Genomic DNA, 20020 nt, shown 5'->3' on the forward strand with positions numbered 1-20020 from the left:
GCAGCACCCACTGTTAGATCAAGTATATATTTATATATTATATATAAAGATATTTTAATTTTAAAAAATAAAGACAAAAATCTACCAAATTAGTGCACTAGGCCTTTATTACTCCTGTTTTAGCAGAGACAAATACTCATCAGACAAAAATGTTATGCAGCAATGCAGTTAAAGATAAAGAAAAAATATATAATAGAAATGAGGAATAGGCCTAAATACACAATGAATGGCGATGAACAATAATGAGTAAAAATAACATGGCTATATACAGGGAGTACCAGTACAGAGTCGATGTGCAGGGGTACGAGGTAATTGAGGTAGCTATGTACATATAGGTAAGGGTAGACAACAGTGACTAGATAGCATGTTAGATAATAGACAGTAGCAGCAGCGTATGTGGTGTGTGTGTGTGTGTGTGTGTGTGTGTGTGTGTGTGTGTGTGTGTGTGTGTGTGTGTGTGTGTGTGTGTGTGTGTGTGTGTGTGTGTGTGTGTGTGTGTGTGTGTGTGTGTGTGTGCGTGCGTGTGTGTGTGTGCGTGTGTGTCTGTGTGTGTGAATGGGTGTGTAGCATCAGTATGCATGTGTGCACTTATGTGTGTGTGGGTGTATGTAGTATGTGTATGTGTGTTTTGGGGTGTCAGTGTAAGTATGTGGGAGTGTGTGGGTCGAGTTCAGTGTGTGTGTGTGCATAGTCAGTACACGCGAGTTAGTGCAAAAAAAGGGTCAGTGCAGGTAGTCCGGGTAACCATTTCATCAGCTATTTAGAAGTCTTATTTAGCAGTCTTATGTCCTGGGGGGGTTGAAGATGTTCAGGGTCCTGTTGGTTCCAGACTTAGTGCACTGGTACCGCTTGCTGTGCGGTAGCAGAGAGAACAGTCTATGGCTTGGGTGGATGGAGTCTTTTACATTTTGGGGGGGGCCTCTCTCTGACACCAGGGAGCTCGACCCGCATAGATGGAAACAGAAAAGTCTGAGCCTTTTGGGTAAAAACACTGGGGTAAATCTAGCCCATTCATAGACACTAACTACCTTTGGCATCTATTCCTGATGGTATCTTCTGGCTGGGGGAGTTACGCTTGCTGTACGGTTTTGGAAACATCTTTCATATCAGCGAGAAATAATAACAAAAAAATGTAAAAAGTTCAATTACAACACACCTTTATAGGGTTAGTGTTCCCACATGGTGATATCTCCACCTGTGCTAATTACCTGTGCTAATTACCTATCTAACGTGCTTGAAGTGTAGTTTGTCGGCTGGAGGCACACAACCTGTGCAAACCTGCTACAGTAAGTGTATATGTTTAATTTTTACAGATTTTTTGTTGATATGAAAGATAAGTTCCATATGTTTCAAAAACCGTATAGCAACCAATGATTATTGAAGTTTCTAAATGTTTAAACAGTGCTTAAAGCTGAGAATCCTTGGGATAAGGCAGATTGCCTTGTTTAGTGTCTTGGGTTCTGGAGAACAATGGTATATCCTGTATGGAAATTACATTTACATTTACATTTAAGTCATTTAGCAGACGCTCTTATCCAGAGCGACTTACAAATTGGTGCATTCACCTTATGACATCATAAGGGTATGTGTTTTTTACATAGGCTTTTATTTTAACCAAAGACCATTTGGACAGAGAATAAATAAATTATTGAATAATTACTGATATTTACCCACGGTCAAAATGTTTCTCATCACGGTGTGATGTATTTCTGTCACAGTGTGAGCCATTAACCCTCTCTGTCTGAACTTTGTGTCCTGTGGTGTTTGATAAAGCTCGAGATACCGGGTTTAAAGCTATGCTTAGGACGCCATCTGGTGGTTAATACGAATACCACGTTTAAAATGCCCTTTATGTCCCTCGTGGCGTCCCGTAGTTAACCCTTTACTCTCTTGACTCCCCATATTAAACACACGTGTGGAAATAACAACAGCATGGCAAGCCAGGGACTCACTTACGATGGTTGTAATTTTTTCAGACAACGACTAGTGTTGTCAACTCTAAGTGGCAAAAGAGTCAAAATCAGAAACATACGATCTAAAGACGATAACCCAGGACTTAGAGGTAAGTGGACTGCAAAACATCAATGTGGCGTCGCATTATTACATATGGCTAGCATTACCTAGCTAGCTGTTACTACGCAGTTAAAGTTCATCCATTCCAGCACGCCCAAGTAGACTGAATTGTTGCTTTTTGGCACAAATGCCATATAACTTAATCAACCAACTTTTGGACAAGATCTAATGCATGATACCATAGCTACATAACAATGAATATTCATGTGATCCTTTTTGAGGGTTTTGTTAGTTAACATTAGCTAGGCGGCAGTCACTACCCAGCTAGCATTTGTGTTCAACCAAAGACTAACACTCCTTTGGTTCAGCTCTATAGAAAATCATGCTTCTGTAAACACACACCCTTAATTCTGCAAAATATCCCATAGCTGTTTGTAGACAGTCAGGTAAATGCTGCATGTGCCTAATAAATAGATAAGGTTGTTAGTGGGGTTGAACACACTTTTATTGACATATTTGTTTGTGTATGTTCTAGATTTTGAAGCCAGCTTCATCCGGCTTCTGGACAAGGTAACCAATGGGACCAGAATAGAAATCAACCAAACAGGTAAACCATATGGGAAGATGGATACACAGACCCCAGCGTCTTGTCGTGCTCACTACTGAATTCCAATGTCATTGGGTTTGTTTGTACTCTGCAGCCACCTAACTTTTGAATGCATGATGCATGCATATACACCAAACTGTCCTTGGCAGGACCTCAGTTTTACACACACTTCAGTCGTTGTCACACACACACACACACACACACACAGGTCAGCACGTGTTTGAAGGGGCAAGTTATTGACAGTGGGAAAACAGGAAGGAACTCAACTTCCAGGAGAATGAACATGGTATTACTGGAAACAGGTCATATTTTCTAATCCGGAGCCTGATTTTCTTTTCTGGTTGTAACATGAATGTTGCAGTTCAACTCTTGAATGTTTTTTTTATGTTGCGGAGACCGTGGCGCCGCGGCACCCCCGGCAGTGTCATTGATGTTGGAGCGCAGCGTTTGCGAGGCGTGATATGCACATGCTAGCGTGGGTGTAGTTGCATATGTTTACATGCTCCAAATGTCTGCTTTTGATGTTGTTCCTAGACGTTTCTGCGTCCATTTTTCAACTCCTTAGACGCAGAGACCAGGCAGGCCAGGCGGATATCCCTGTCCTGGGCCATGTTCATAAGGGCACATCGTAGCAGGGCACACTGCAACAGAAAACAACAATCTGTGCTTCCATTGGACAACTGTATGTACTATCATCCAGTTTGAAAACATTCTTTCCGCACTGAAAACAACCCTCTCCTCTCTCTGCCCTGTAGGTACGGTGCTGTTCTACCAGCCGGGCCTGCTCTATGGTGGTGTGGTGGAACATGAGTGTAACACCCAGCGGTCTGTGGGTTACTACCTGGAAGCTCTACTCATGCTGGCTCCCTTCATGAAGAACCCTCTGAAGGCTGTGCTGAAGGGGGTCACCAATGACCCTACTGACCCCTCGGTAAGACCCATGTTCCCTTTCTTATATATACATGTGTAGCAGCTGGCTAAGGGGCAGTTAAAAAGATTTGTGGGGTGGGGGAGTGGTCCAAAATAGCAGAGGATTGACAAACGTATTTATTTGTTTTTGCTTTGTGTGGGTGTTTTTTAAATGTATTCATTGGGCACAAGGGAAGGTAATGTGTGTTTTCCCTGATTCACATTTACCATATTATTTCTTTCACCCTAGCCACATTTCCTCATCTGCTTGCAGATCAAGGTGTTTTGGTACTTCCCTTATGCACTACGCTTTTCCCTCGCGCTAACAATAACACCGGTCAATATCGTCTGACTGTCTATCCTGCTCTCTATCTACCATTCATGGTGACAATAGTGGTAGGTGGATAATTTGTCCAGAACTGCAATGGGCTAATTAGCAGTCTTATCCCGCATGTGGCGGGTCATCATTCTCTCAAGTCGTCCTTTCAAGAGCCTACCCTCTGCATCCCACTGCTGGATTGTTTCTGGTTCTAAGTAGGGTTGGTTCTGGTCGGTCCCTGGATGGAAGACCAGATGCTACTGGAAGTAGTTATGGAGGGCCAGTAGGAGGCACCCTTCCTTCGGGTCTAAAAAAAAAACATATCCCAAATGCCCCAGGGCAGTGATTGGGGACATTGCCCTGTGTAGGGTGCCGTCTTACGGAATGGGGGTGTTTTCTAAATATGTGGTCACTAAATATCACGTGGCACTTATCGTAAGATTAGGGGTGTTAACCTCAGTGTTCTGGCTAAATTCCCAATCTTTCCCTAATACCTTTTTTTTTTGTTCATTTTCTTTTTAATACTACTACTTGCTGTTTATTATCTACGAATAGTCCCTTTACCCCTACCCACAGTACATGTACAAATGACCTTGACTAACCTGTACCCCCGCACGTTGACTCAGTACCGGTACCCCCTGTATATAACCTCGTTATTGTTACTTTTTATTACATAGTTTTTTACTTTAGTGTATTTAGTAAATATTTCCTTAACTGCGTTATTGGGTAGGGCGCTCGCATTTCACGGTAAGGTCTACATCTGTTGTATTCGGCGCATGTGACAAATCAAATTTTATTGGATTTGATACCATCATGGCCACCTAATCATGCCCAGCTTCCAATTGGTTCATCCATCCCCACCTCCTCTCCCCTGTAACTATTCCCCTGGTCATTGCTGTAAACAAGTGTTTTCTCAGTCAACTTATCTGGTAAAATATATAATAATGTGGCCACACATGCTCCCAGTAACACTCCGTCTGCTCTGCCTCCTCTACCATCCGAGCATCTATTCCTCGCACTTCTAGAACATTTCAATACAGCCAAAATATTTAACATTTAAGGTGTATTACCTTTTTATGTTTGGCATAAACACAACCAGTGACAATGTTTTAATCTTATTAGGCTACTTCAAAAGTCTCCTGTAGGTTACCTGCGCACATTTGTCCAACATTTGAGGAATGGAAAGAGACATTTTGTTACAAAGCAGCAAAACGTTTAATGACTTGCAGAGATTGTCAAGCCTTGGAAACTGGGTACAAGATGAGGAGGGATGAATTGTCTGTTTGTCAAGGTTTTAAGTAGCTATGTTTTTAGGGCTGTGACAATACCAGTATCGCAATATGTTTTTCATGACGAAAACATAATATAATAATATAATATATATATAATAATATATGCCATTTAGCGGACGCTTTTATCCAAAGCGACTTACAGTCATGTGTGCATACATTCTACGTATGGGTGGTCCCGGGAATCGAACCCACTACCCTGGAGTTACAAGCGCCATGCTCTACCAACTGAGCTACAGAAGGACCAAAATGAAGCAGATCAAATGCTTTGGTCCTCTAAAAACCTACTTTATGTCAAATATTGTGTCCGATAGTTTGGAAAATAATACATTTGAGACTGGATGACAAGATGTTTGTTTCCAACATTAGGGTAGTTTTCCTAAAGAAGTTAAATCCGCTATGTGTTTTGTTTCCTTGCCACGATATTAATGAGTATCGCCATACTGCTATGTTTCCATTTACTTGTCCAGTGAGTTTTGTTGTTGTAGACATTTAGAAAGTTTGCATAGAAAATAGATGCAACAATTGCCTGCTAGGTTGCGTTTCCATTTAACTATCTTGAAAAACCGCTGGACATAATGACGTCGCACTTTAAACAAGTTTTCGCTGAAACTTAATGTCGAGTCACATTGTAGGGGTTGAAGTGTTTCCATGACCTATTTAGGGCAACTGCGCACCCAAACGCTTATCTTGTTTCATGCCTCGTGTAGCCTGTGAAAGCCAGCATGGATAGAATGCAATAATTGACGAATATTCAAATAATTCTCATGTGCCAGTGTATCGCCACGGACTGTGCCATGGTGAAACTTGCACTGCTTTAGATCTGAAATGATTGGATGGTGAAACTTGCACTCCTTTAGATCTGAAATGATTGGATGGTGAAACTTGCACTCCTTTAGATCTGAAATGATTGGATGGTGAAACTTGCACTCCTTTAGATCTGAAATGATTGGATGGTGAAACTTGCACTCCTTTAGATCTGAAATGATTGGATGGTGAAACTTGCACTCCTTTAGATCTGAAATGATTGGATGGTGAAACTTGCACTCCTTTAGATCTGAAATGATTGGATGGTGAAACTTGACGGCGTTTTGGGCGTTCTTAAAAGTCAGGTCGGGACAATCCGTGTCCTGTAAAGAAGCCTGGTTTTTATAGTTGGGAAGGGGGGGCGAAATGATTTTGCAAGCAGTAGGCATTTAGAATTAAAAGTGGAGCTAATAGTTACATGATGACATCCCCTGCGTACCTCCTGCTGTTTCCATTTTATACTACCGTTCAAAAGTTTCGGGCCTCTTAGAAATGCCCTTGTTTTGAAAGAGAACCCATTTTCGTCCATTATAACGATATCAAATGGATCAGGAATACAGTGTACTTAAATAACTATTGGAGCTGGAAACAGCTTTTACATTTTTTTTTATGGAATATCTACATAGGTGTACAGAGGCCCATTTATCAGCAACCATTACTCCTGTGTTCCAATGGCACGTTGTGTTAGCTAATCCAAGTTTATCGTTTTAGAAGGCTAATTGATCATTAGAAAACCCTTTTGCAATTATGTGAGCACAGCTGAAAACTGTTGTGCTAGTTAAAGAAGCAATGAAACTGGCTTTCTTTAGACTAGTTGAGTATCAGGAGCATCAGCATTTGTGGGTTCGATTACAGGCTCAAAATGACCAGAAAAAAAGAACTTAGTGAATTTCTGACGTGCTCTTTGAACATGTTAGAATAACTGTCCACGTTTACTTTTCCTCTGCCAACAAGACGAGTAACGAACAGCGAAATCACTAGCCTATGTCAATCTGCTATAGTCGAAAACTTTAAGCTACCTGTGATATTGGTCAGCTGGTCGCTGAAGTAATAGCCTATTACCAACAGACTCTGGGACAGTCGTGGGACAATGGATCCCAAATTCATATAACCAGTAGGCGTAGGTTACATCGAAATGTAAAAAGGGATGTCTGATACAACAGATCAGAACGTTTAGCTTAAAATGATGATAAACTATTATTTCTTCACATAAGTGCAGCAATGAGCACAAGGCAGTAGGCTATGCGTGAATGTTCCATAATGCAATTAGCTGGGAAACAGTGTTGTCAAAAGGGCACTACGCATGTGAGTGGTTTCATGTGACAGAGCTGGAAATTTAGAAAGAGAGGAGATCTAATGGGGCTACTTTGATGCAAGTAAGACATGCGTCATAATATGTATTAAAACGTTCCGGTTTCAAACGACTAAGTACATGTTTTCCAGTTCATTGCAAAGTGGTGTGTGACGCGCTGATGAAGCCTTCCATGTCCGTTTGATGCAGCGGTCAAAAGAATACACTGAAGTCGGAGAGTTCAAGACAACTACTGGGGGGGGGGGCGAGCTCCGACTGGGGACGAATCGCTTTGAACCGTCATCCAACTCTGAATTCCAACTCGGGCCTCTTTCTAGAGGTCTGACTTTTTGACCTGAAGATCACTGACTTCATGATTTGACTTGGGGGGGCATTGTTTTTGTTTGTAAAACAGAGTTGGTGGAATTGTCCTTTTAAATTGTTATGATGCAGGGGGTTGTGATTTCCACTCATGCTGAATGGAGACGTGCTCGTAAACGTTGTATAAGTGGAAAACCAAACCTCTTCTCTCGCCCTTTCTGCCAGGTTGACCAACTCAAGTATACGTCCATTCCTGTGATGAAGAGGTTTGGGATTGATGGAGAGGGGCTGGAACTGAAGGTGAGGCTTTTAGAGCACATTCCTAGCATTACTGTGTATGGGTTTACTTGTCTTCATATGACATACAGTATAACTGCTATCTTTGTCTGGGACTCTTCGTTGGTATGTGGTGGAATGTGTTATTGGTATGTTTTATAGCATTTTTTTGTTGTTGTTGAGACTTTTTTTGCAACTTGCCAGGCTTTTGGAAGAAATGATTCTGAATGATTTTACCTGGTTAAATAAATAAAGACGATTGTGTTTCCTGTGTCCAGGTAGTGAAAAGGGGGATGGCTCCAGGTGGGGGAGGCGAGGTACTGTTTACGTGTCCCGTTCGCAAGACTCTCCGTCCCGTCCAACTGTCAGAGCCTGGCAAGATCAAGCGGATCAGAGGAATAGCGTATCTTTTTCAGTCTCTTAATTAAATGTTTTGATTATTTTGTCCTTTCTCTTATGCTGTTGTCAAGAGTCTTGACACCAGCAAAATGTATGGAAGTTAGGTCTTTTTGTCTTTGTTTACGTTCTTGTATTTTTCTGTCATTGCCACCTTGCTTTACCTGGCTCGTATAACACAACTTTTATTGATCCGTTATACGGAGACAACAGAAATTGTTACACACCTTGACATTGGTCGTACAGATACTCTGTTAGAGTCTCTCCACAGATGGCCAACAGAATAGTGGACTCTGCCAGAAGCATATTGAATAAATTCATTCCTGATATCTACATCTACACAGACCACATGAAGGGGGACAAGTCTGGAAAGTAAGTCATCTCCCAGCCTGTGTCATATTCATTCGTCCATAGCGTAGGAAAACGGAAGGTAAACCCTCTCCGTTTCAGTCAACTGTGGTCTTTCTCTGTGACTTTGGCCACTAGATGGGGCTATAGTTAAGAAACGCTGGAAGATTTACTTTTCAAGAAAGGAGGCGGCAAACTGTACTCAACTAGGGATGTTAATCGGCTAGCTGCCGGAAATACATTTGACCGATCAATGCTTATTGGTCTATAGGTTAATTTGTATAGTTTAGTGGAATGAAATTGGACCGTGTGTATTTTTGTTAGTTCGTCTAGTGTCTTATTTATCACATGCACACCAGATGGTGGAAATTCAGTGGAGCAATATGACCTGTCGAACAGTGAGAGCGGCAGCCGATGGCTGCTGGAGTGAAGCGTGTTCTTATAAGCCCAGTCATTGCGCAACAATTCAAAATGCATGGCCTTGATGAAAAGGAGGATCCCAGCTTTCTATTGATACAATTTTTTTATTTCTCAACTCCTAATTGAAGCCCGTCCTCTGCATTCAAGTGCCTAGGCAATACGTTTGGCAGGCCACCGTGCAATTAGAGGCAGTGTGCATTTTCGAAACGTATACTTTACCGTTTGAAACCTGGAAGTTTTACTTCAAATTATGAAATGATGTCTTACCCGCTTCAAAGTAGCCTAGCCAAAATCCGACCATAGAACCATGGAGGCAATTATTTTAGAAGGACTTCCTCATAATGCCATTGAAAACAGGATTTCTCTCCCGTTCTATTGGTTTTCATATCAACTTTCTTTCGCTGTCCAGAAGCCAAAGGCGCAATCCTAGTAATATTATCAACCTATCCACCACATCGTTCGATTCGCCCTCTTAAGTTCCTAACGGAGCTTTTCATCTCTGTCACATGTGGAACCACTCGCATCAGTTGTGCGGTTTAGAACTGTGTTTTCCAGTATATTGCATTTTGGCAAATGTTTTACATTGCCTGCATCATTAGTAGTTGTTGAATAATATACACTACATGACCAAATGACTGCTCACCTGCAGTCCCGTTCTGTAATCTTGTGTGGCCTACCACTTTGCGGCTGAGCCGTTGGTCTTCCCTGGACGTTTCACTCCACACAAACAGCACTTACAATTGACCAAAATGTGCATCCCTAATCAAAATCGATGAACAATGTTCCCTTTTGATGATCTTAGTTTTCACTGCTTAATCAACAGCCAAAGCATACATTTCTGATGAGGCACAATCTGTTTATAATAGGAAACATTTGTCATCAGTCATGTTGATCACTCGTGCTGAGCAATTATAATAGTTTGGGTTATAAATTATTCTTTTTTTTACATGTAAATGCATTGTGGGTTGAATGCTGTAACAATACAGAATAAAATGATTAAAGTCCCATGATGGTAGTGACTGCCCAGTACTGCTTATCACTTATTAAGCATAATTTATTCACATTACTTTACTAAAATGTTTTTGTTGTGTATATTACATTTGTTTTAGGCCTATTTGATGTCTTGGAACGAAATAGGAAAGTCCTCATCTCTATAGAGCTGCTGACTATGCTGTCTGACAACCACTATTTTAGTAGTTCTTAACGTAAATAAGGCATACGTTTATGACTGCTGAATACCAACTATCGATCTGAGATCATGTATTTTCGGGTAGAGGCACCTCACGAAACAACTGCTCTCTCCCTCGCGATTGTGCCTTTTTTTGGCCCTTCTCTCAGACCAGCAGGTGTGGATTATGGTCATAGATTGTGGATTATGGTCATTGTAGTTAATTACCACATTTTCTGCGCTAAACTAGGTAGAAAATTGTAGGATCTGATTAATCTAGAGAAACTGCGCGTTGCGCGCAGAAAAAGATGGAACGTAATGGAATTACGATAATGTCGGGTCAGTTTGTTTTGTTTTTTTAATGGGAAAAAATCACAGAAATGTTGGTTAATCACTCAGCGCTAATGGCCGCACTAACAAAAGTGGTTCTAGTCCACTTCAAGGTTCAAGGGTCCTGTTTCGAGTAGCAAATAGTAGCTAGCGTTTCACTTAGTGACGCATACACACATTGATAAGGTTGTTTTCCCCAGAAAACCGTTCAATCACGGCCGATTTCTCTCCCTCAGGTCTCCGGGCTTTGGCCTGACCTTGGTGGCTGAGACCCTGAACGGGACGTTCCTTAGTGCAGAGCAGGTGTCTACCCCCCAGGGGCAGGGAGACCCTGTGCTGCCCGAGGACCTGGGAAGAAACTGTGCCAAGCTACTGCTGGAGGAGATCTACAGGGTGGGTGACACACACACAATCAATCGAAACCCAAGCCAAAGGGCGTGGTGCACTTCAAAAAAATATATATTTTTAAAGACGTTTTAGTAATTTAGCCAACGCTCTTATCCTGGGCTACTTAGAGTAGTGAGTACACCCTTTTCCCGGGTGTTCCCACCCGGGAATCGAACCCGCAACCCTGGTGTTGCAAGCGCCATGCTCTACCAGCTGAGCCACTCAGGACTCCTGTCAAATGTGTTTTAAATCGACTTGTAGTCCTCAAGTCAAGTTGAAGCTCTTGTTGACTTTAAATGTACTATTTAACCTTTTATTTAACCATAAGGTCCCATGGAGATCAGAAGACCTTTTTCCCAAGGGACACCTGGACTATCATGTCTAACTGTCATTACAGCGGTTGAGTACATACCGGACCTTAAGTGTATGGACTTGTTAATTCACACATTCAAATCACCATCTGTTTTAAGGCTAAATGTTTGCTATTCTCAGTGTGCGGTATTTACCCTCAGTGACGCAAACAGACTATCATGTCTAACGGTCATTACAGCTGTTGAGTACATACCAGACATACCAGACACGTTTACTCTCACAGAGCGAGTGAGACATCTGTCTCTCAGATAGAGTTCAGACTCAGCTCATCGTTACAGGGAATGTGGGTAAACAGGCACTGTTTGTTTACATGTTGTGATTGAGTCAAGCCCTCAACTGTGTTACAGAGACGTATGTGTCTGACAGACCCTAATGTGCTGTGGACATCTGGGCCCATATTTTCGAAGCGTCTCAAAGTAGCAGTGCTCATCTTGGATCAGGTTCCCCCTCTTAAATCATTATGATTTAAAAGACTAAACTGATCCGAGATCAACACTCCTTCAAGAGCCTTGACTTGTATGAGGTTACACGTGCCTGGTCGGTTTTCACGCACGAGTCAGAGACACAAAAAAAATCTGTTGTCTGTTATGTCAGTCTGTCTATAAAGTGACTGTACCAATCTAGACAACATTACACTGCAGTGCTTTATGTAGCGAGAGTGATTTTATAGTTGATAGTTTCATGAATAAATATGTTCCACGTCTTTAATCAAATCCAATTTTATTTGTCACATACGCATGGTTAGCAGATGTTAATGCGAGTGTAGCGAAATGCTTGTGCTTCTAATTCCGACAATGCAGTGATAACCAACAACCAGCGCAATTCTAGAAGTGTTAATGCTGGGTAAGTGGTTAAGGCGATGGATTATAAATTGAGGTTAACGCGATGTCATTGTGAATGGTATCTATAAGTGGTAAATATGATAACGATGTGATGCAAAACTCGCCTCACGTCTTTGAGAATGCACTCCCCCAAAGAAAAAGGCACTTATCAACAAAAAAAGCCGCGGAGTCTGTGACTTCACTTTTCTCCTCCTGACTCACACTGGTCACCCCCTTTCATAAGAGCATGTGAATCCAGTTAGCCAGAAGAATTTGATGATTTGTTTTGAATGATGAATATTGTTGCTCACTTCTCTACTAAGCTAGGCCCGTGGAGAGCGACTGCTTCAATCTCCTCATTGGCCAAGAGGAGGGAAGGGTAAGACTAGGAGATAGAAGAGTCACTGGTGTCTCCTGGGAATGGTTGTTTGAAGCATATAAGGGTGGTTGAGTTTCTTTTGGAGGACATGCGATGCTCACCTGTGTTTATTCAGTGGCTAATCAGTAGTGCTGGCTGGCAGGCAGGCAAGCAGCAAGCGTAGTGGTCGTAGTAAACGGGAGATATGTTTTGGAGCGCCTGGTGAGATGAGGGACAAGGAGAGCGGCTGTAAGTAGTGGTCTTTTAATATTTGAATAGTTATTCATCTCTTTTAGAGATGAAATCAATACAATGCATTTGGCAAATTGTTAAATATGAAATTAAGTAGGTAAAGTTGAACCTCTGGCTTTTAGATGATTTGATAGTATTCGTCCAGTAACTCTCCCATATGTTACCTTAATGTCAGAATGTGTTGTGCTTTGGTGGTTTTCTATGCATGGTGACAAACAAGCATGATGTCAGCCTTTTTAAACTTAATTTTCTGTGTGGTTGAGGCAGGCTACGCCTACGCATCTTAGACAGTGGATTGTAGCACTCCCTTTCCCTTCTTCAAAATAGTAGGCAAAATCATTCAAGGTATTTTTCTGGACCTAGGTTACTATAATTCAATTTGACCATTTCTTTTCCACCAGTTGATGAGATGCCAAATACACTGGGGTCTGAAATTATTGACACCGTTGATAAAGACGAGCAAAATGACTAAAATAAATAATACAAATGCTGAACTATATTGTATGCTTAAAAAAAAGGGAAATGTATATTTTAAACTAATACAATTGCTCTGAGAAATAATTTTGTTAAAGTAATTAAAAAAATCTCAAAGGTATGGACTAAAATGGACATACCTGATTTCAATCACCTCGCGAAGATATTGGCACTGAGGCTTTTTCTTCCCAATTACAATCTTGTCTCATCGCTGCGACTCTCCCAACGGGCTCGGGAGATTCGAAGGTAGGGTCATGCGTCCTCCGAAACATGACTCGCCAAACCGCGCTCTTTAACACCCACTCGGTTAACCCGGAAGCCAGCCGCACCAATGTGTCGGAGGAAACACTGTTCAACTGACGACCAGAGTCAGCCTGCAGGCGCCTGGGCCCGCCACAAGTAGTTGATAGAGCGCAAAAAAAATTAAATAATGACATGGAATTCTAAGAAAATCGTGTCTTCTAAATGAACTAGTGTAGCCCACAGCCATATGGCATAGCCAGATCAGGGCCTAACATAAGAACAACTCAAGAGTATGCTTTTCTGTTCTTCTGAAATATACATTTTCTTCACGTCGTGTTTCTTTTAGACCTGTCGAAGATAAATTATGGATTTATTGTGATTGTGTAGGCTATATTAAATGGATTTATTAGACGTTTTGGAATGTGGAAGCCAGGAGATGCTAAACGTGTTTAGGTTAATTAACATTCAATTACCGCAAGACAGGCAGTTATTTGCTTGACAATCACCGGCTGACAAAGTGTCATGACCACCACAGCCCTACCCATGATGCAATGTTACTGTTTTAAATGGTAGGTCCAGACCATGCCTTATATGATTTAAACATTTTATCTTATGTCCTTATTCTGTTACATTTTTCATCAGGGGTCAGGACACATCTTTCCTAGACGGATCACCAGGTCAGACTGACTGTCTGGAGATTACAAACAGTGAATTGTTTGGATTCCCAATAGTATCATAGAACACATAATGACTGGAGACAATGTTGCCTTAGTTATTTGAAAATCCGATTTAAGTGATTGAATCATATTCATGCTGATGACCAGATGTTGGGCATAAAGAAGGCCACTGACACTGCATGCTCAACATAGCACGGGATTCACAGCCAGACTAGTCTCTCTGTCTAACCTCTGTGCTCTTCAGTAAATCTAAGATGTTGGGTTGGGCAACTCTTTTCTTTTTTTTCTAGGGTTGGGCAGCTCTGCTGTGTGCCCTGCAAGACTTTTACTCAAATTCAAACCATCGACGATGGCTGTGAATTATCGTCGATAGACAATGCTATCGCCCAACCGTACTAAAATGTCATATGTCGAGAAGCTACAAGGGGGTTGACAGAGATGATTGGACTGTAACCTTGTCTGTCTGAGTATACTTCAGTATTAGAGTTGGTGTATTTGTTGTCTTCTACCATGTTAAGATTGTTCATGTTTCAAGTTGGGTTATGTCAATTCTTATTTTTGAATAATAGAATGATCAGTCTAATCTGCTTTTTGTTATCTTCTAAGTAAGGCCGTGACGCCACATTTGGTCTTATCTTAGAGGGGATTGAGCTTTTTGGGACCTCTCCCCTTGTGACGTCGGTGTGTTATGTTGTTGTTTCTGACGCACTGACCCCCACTCCCCCCCCACTCTGCGCCCTCTCTTTCAGGGCGGCTGCATCGACTCAGCCAATCAAAGCCTGGCTCTCGTGTACATGACCTTGGGTCAACAAGATGTATCTAAAGTGCTGCTCGGCCACCTCTCTCCATACACGTAAGTTATTTATTAATATATATATTTTTTACTGTAAGCTGATTGGCAGGACCTGCGATCCAAAGTTCTCTCCTATAGCTGGAATTTAAACCGGCTGTGGTCAAACAAAAAGGGACTAACCTGATAGTGGAAAGCAAACAAGTTATTTACAATAATTGTTGTCATTTACGGTAAACCTTTGGCCACATTTTTGTTGAATCTTTTGTTTGACGATTTGTGCAAAACATTTAGGGTGAATGCTTCTGGTTCTTCTACGAACTTCAAAATAATGTTTTATTAGTACATCTGTTTTAATGTTGTATTTAATTATTTTATGAGAACATTTTGAGATGGAATCCAATCCATTAATATCCTACAAATGCGGTCGAGAATATTGGCCCCGAATGGAGCAACATTTTCTGATTTCTCTTTTCAAAACTGGTTGAATTTTTACCCTGTAGGCACCTGCAACTTGCCACAGGTGAGAAATTACACAGTAAACAAGAATTTTCCTCCAACCAAATGAATTAAAGTGTTGAATGATTTCGTCCAGGCCATTATTACTTTAAAGTGAAAATAATACATGTTTGTTTGGATCTAAAAAAAAAAAGATATATAAAACAAATACACATGTGAACACAGTTTTACATTTCAATATATTTTAGAAGAAATAGTGAATCATGCAAAAGGGTGACTTTATTTGACTGCATCTGTAGTAGAGAAAGTTAAGACTAAGCCATAAAGGTAAATAACTGGTATCCATGTGTGTTGACATTTGTACATGTTTGTCGTTGTGTTTCGATCCCCTGATAGCATGGCAGTGATAATGTGGCTGTCGGGGACAACGGGTTCATCACTCCTTCTCACGTAGGGTTTTTACCGGGCACATTCGCCCACGGTTGGCTCCTTGTCAACTACAATTCCAACAATATTTTTCCGTTTAGAAATGCCAATCATCGCTTTCAAACCGGTTTTCGAAACATATGCCAGTGATCAAAATCAAATCAAATGTTGTCACATACGCCGAATACAACAGGTGTGGACGTTTACAGTGAAATGCTTACTTTACAAGCCCTTAACCAACAATGCAGTTTTAAGAAGATACTTTTTTTTTTAAGTAAGAGATAAGAATAACAAATGATTAAAGAGCAGCAGTAAATAACAATAGCGGGACTATATACAGGGGGTACCGGTACAGATTCAATGTGCGAGGTCACCGGTGTTGAGGTAATATGTACATGTAGGTAGTTAAAGTGACTTTGCATCGATAATAACAGAGTAGCATTAGCATAGGAGGGGGGGGGATGTTCAGGAGTCTTATGGCTTGGGGGTAGAAGCTGTTTATAGAAGCCTCTTGGACCTAGATTTGTCGCTCCGGTACCGCTTGGCGTGCGGTAGCAGAGAGAACAATCTATGACTAGGGTGGCTGGAGTCTGACCATTTTTAGGGCTTTCCTCTGACACCGCCTGGTATAGAGGTCCTGGATGGCAGGAAGCTTGGCCCCAGTGATGTACTGGGCCGTACGCACTACCCTTCCCTATCAGCAAGAAAGAATCATTCAAACAAAAAAGATACACTTTCTGTCACAGGTTTGCAACTTCATTTGACGAAATACACTTCCTCCCCAGTTACACGTACACACACACACACACACACACGTGTTCAGAGCAAGCTCGATAGCAAATCAACAACAAAAGCCATGGCAAATTTTTTTTTTATGTGAAGCAGACCAAATTCTTTGGTCCTTTAAAAACCTGCTGTATGTAAAACAGTGTGCTATAGCTTGGAATATATTGACAGCATAATGATGTTTGCTTCGAACATTTTAGGGCTGTTTTCCTAAAGAAGCTAAACGCTTTGTGTTTTGTTTCATTGCCGCAATACTGGTATCGTCCCGGCCCTAACCCTAAAAAGGTGTGTAGTAAAATGATTTCTCTCTGATATGAGTGTCGCAGCAGTCTTAGGCACTGCATCTCAGTGTAAGATGCGTCACTACGGTCCCTGGTTCGAATCCAGGCTGTATCACATCTGTCCGTGATTGGGAGTCCCATAGGGCGGGGTGCACAATTGGCCCAGCGTCGTCCGGGGTAGGCTGTCATTGTAAATAAGATTTGTTCTTAACTGACTTGCATAGTTAAATGAAAGATGCGTTATGTTTCCAAAACGGTATCGCAAGCGATGCATTTTAACATTCAGAACGAGCATCAGGGATCTTTAAAAAAAATATATGTTTTTTAACTCCCCCCGAACAGAAGATGCTATTGTCAATATGAATGGGTTCCAGTCCTCTCAGAGTATGAACTATGAACTGTCCATTTTCAGTTATCATGGTACCGGTGCTGTGTCCCTGTCAAGTACAGTACTATGATAACTGAAGATTGGCAGTGCCATCTCAATGGTTCTCTGATCACCTTCTGAGGCAGCTAGGCAGGACTACAGCTCTCTGTGCTTTTTTTTTTTTCTTTTTCTGTGAGTGGATTGTCCAATTTTGGATTCTGAGTTCTCAGTATTGATGTTCTACAGTATGTTTGGACGGTCCATCCATTTCCTGTTTTGTGTGTGTATATGTTGTTGTGTATGGGTGGTCATAAAGACCTTTGAGCTGCTGTTTGGTGTTTGAAGGCATTCCAAAGCACACACTGTCCTCGGTCAGTGCTTGTCCCCGGTCATCTACTCTGACATCACACACCGGGTCAGGGGTAGGGTTGCAAAATTTCGGGAATGTTTTGTTCTGGTTGGAGGATTCCAGATTTCCTGCTTATTCCCTCCTAATTTCGGGAATCCTCCAACAGGGATTTCGGGAAAAGAAGAGAATTTATTAAGAGTTCCTGGAATTCTGCCACCCTTGTCAGGGGTCACAGTGCTTCTCAGTATTCCAGTGTTTGATGTTCCCTCTGGCCTTTAGTCTTTTTCTATGATGCTCTGGTGTTTTGTATTTGACTCTGTTATAAAATAACAAATAATCTACCTGAGGTTAGCCTGTCTTGTGTTGTACTGCTGTATTTGAGTAGCCCAACCCACCTAAACTCTCGCTCTCCTCTCAGGATTGAGTTCCTCAGACACACGAGAGACTTCTTCCAGATGATGTTCAAGATCGAGACTCAAAAACCATCGGAGGACGAGAGGAAAGGAGGAGACAAAGTACTGATGACCTGTGTTGGAGCCGGCTATACCAACATCAGCAAATCGATCAAATAAAGACTGTATAGTATTTTTCTACCTGTGTCGTTTTTGAATTGCGGTGGTGTTTGGATAAATCTTTTTTTTTTCTAGATTTTTATTTAAATGTATTTGGGCACGTTCTAAATCAACTGTCAGCTTAATGATTTTAAATCATTTTTGCCATTTGGATAACATTGTGCAGTAGTAACACCAATAAGACATTTTATGTTGAGGATATTTGTAAATGGAGGTCACGTGCTCAAATCGAAGGTCACGATTAACCCTTAAATGATGTGATCAATAATGTTGCTCACAATGTTATTTCCCATCATTTAAATTGACTAACACCAAGTGAGTTTTGGATTTAAACTCACCAAATTATCAATGGTATCCTCAAATTGATGATGTACTAAAAGGGTTTATTTAATAGGCTCCTCCCCTGAGAAATTTGCAAGTCACTGGTGGGAATATATTATCTTAGAATTTCAAGGCATTTGTTCTTTTTTAATGGTCTGTTAAAACAATATATTTAATACATTTGTTCTTTCAAAATAATAGATACCTCGAAATCCCCAAAACATGTCACTATAACATTACTCATCACTACTGGAACAAGCCAATTTGCATACTCAAAGTAGATTTAAACAATACATAAACTATGTTTTGCATTATGTTGATCATTGATAAACGGTTCAATATAAACAGAACCATGTATGATGTGTAACTGTGTGTTTTTGTATGGTTGCAAGGGATCTAATTAAAATACGGGAATCTGTAAGATTTCCTCTTGAGCATGAATTATGACCACATTTCCACTGTGTTCATAAATTCAGTATTCATTCTATATAGCTGAGTATCTCAAATAGAACTCTATCGGTCTTTAAATCTACACCACATATACCATGTTGAACAAACGTGCATCATTGACAAATTTTAATTCTTGTCTTCTAACTGTTGCCAAATAATGACATGAGCACAAAACATTAAGAACACCTTAATGTTGAGTTGCACCTCCCCCGTTTGCCCTCCAAACAGCCTCAATTCGTCGAGACACAGACTCTATAAGTAAGATTGATTCTTCCATTAATGTAATTGTCTGCATCATTTCCAATACCCCATATATATTTTGGGGTATATATAGTAGCAGTCAAAGTTGGGACACACCTGCTCATTCAAGGGTTTTTCTTTTGTTTTTACTATTTTCTACATTGTAGAGTAAAAGCAAAGACATCAAAACCATGAAATAACACCTTGACGACAGCTTTGCACATTCTTGGTATTCTCTCAACCAGCTTCATGAGGTATTCACCTGGAATGCATGTCAAATAACAGCTGTGTCTTAAGTTAATTTGTGGAATTAAAAACGCATAGGCCTACTTTAGGACATAGACACATGGCCTTATTTATTGGCAATAACAAGCTTCAAATTGGACAGAAAACAAATGGCCACTTCTATAAAGTAAATGAGACCGGAGCACAAGTCTTATCTCTAACCTCCCTCCATAAAATAAAGCCAAGAGATGCGTTAATGAGCCGTCTAAATAGCTACGTGGATATTCCAGTTGTTTTAAAGTGACAAGAAGCAATGGAACTTTACAAATAACAAAAGCCCGTGCGACTTCCTTTTTGCTGCAGCATAGGTACCGTGGGAACCGAACTGATGCAATTCTGTGTGGTGTTCTTGCTCCTCTCACGCGACTCTGGCGTGGAAACCACACCAGTATTGCTTCACTAACCGATCTGTCAGTGATACTCGAACCACCCTGTCTTTTCAAAGTAAAGCAGTTTCAGTTTGTCCACAGGTTCCCACGAACTCAACTGTACATTTGGTGCACATACCCACTGTGATGACTCATTGCGTTGTGTAAAAGGGGCCTATATCTGATACACAGGCCTGGTTTCTCACTACCAGACTCACTCAATGAACATGCACATAGCTTACAAACAA

The 20020-nt window shown here is 41.1% G+C and overlaps 1 protein-coding gene across 1 annotated transcript; it reads left to right on the forward strand.

Annotated features, from left to right (window-relative positions):
• The first annotated feature begins 1881 nt into the window (after positions 1-1881).
• Positions 1882-18126, forward strand: rcl1 (RNA terminal phosphate cyclase-like 1). Its single transcript, XM_035776753.2, has 9 exons — positions 1882-2062; positions 2549-2620; positions 3376-3551; positions 7782-7856; positions 8111-8235; positions 8475-8600; positions 10731-10887; positions 14828-14931; positions 17955-18126. Exons 1-9 carry the CDS (start codon positions 1933-1935, stop codon positions 18106-18108), a joined length of 1119 nt encoding a protein of 372 aa, XP_035632646.1. The 5' UTR covers positions 1882-1932; the 3' UTR covers positions 18109-18126.
• The last annotated feature ends 1894 nt before the right edge of the window (positions 18127-20020 follow it).

The sequence above is a fragment of the Oncorhynchus keta genome, chromosome 9 (assembly GCF_023373465.1).
Source record: "Oncorhynchus keta strain PuntledgeMale-10-30-2019 chromosome 9, Oket_V2, whole genome shotgun sequence".
Lineage (NCBI taxonomy): Eukaryota > Metazoa > Chordata > Actinopteri > Salmoniformes > Salmonidae > Oncorhynchus > Oncorhynchus keta.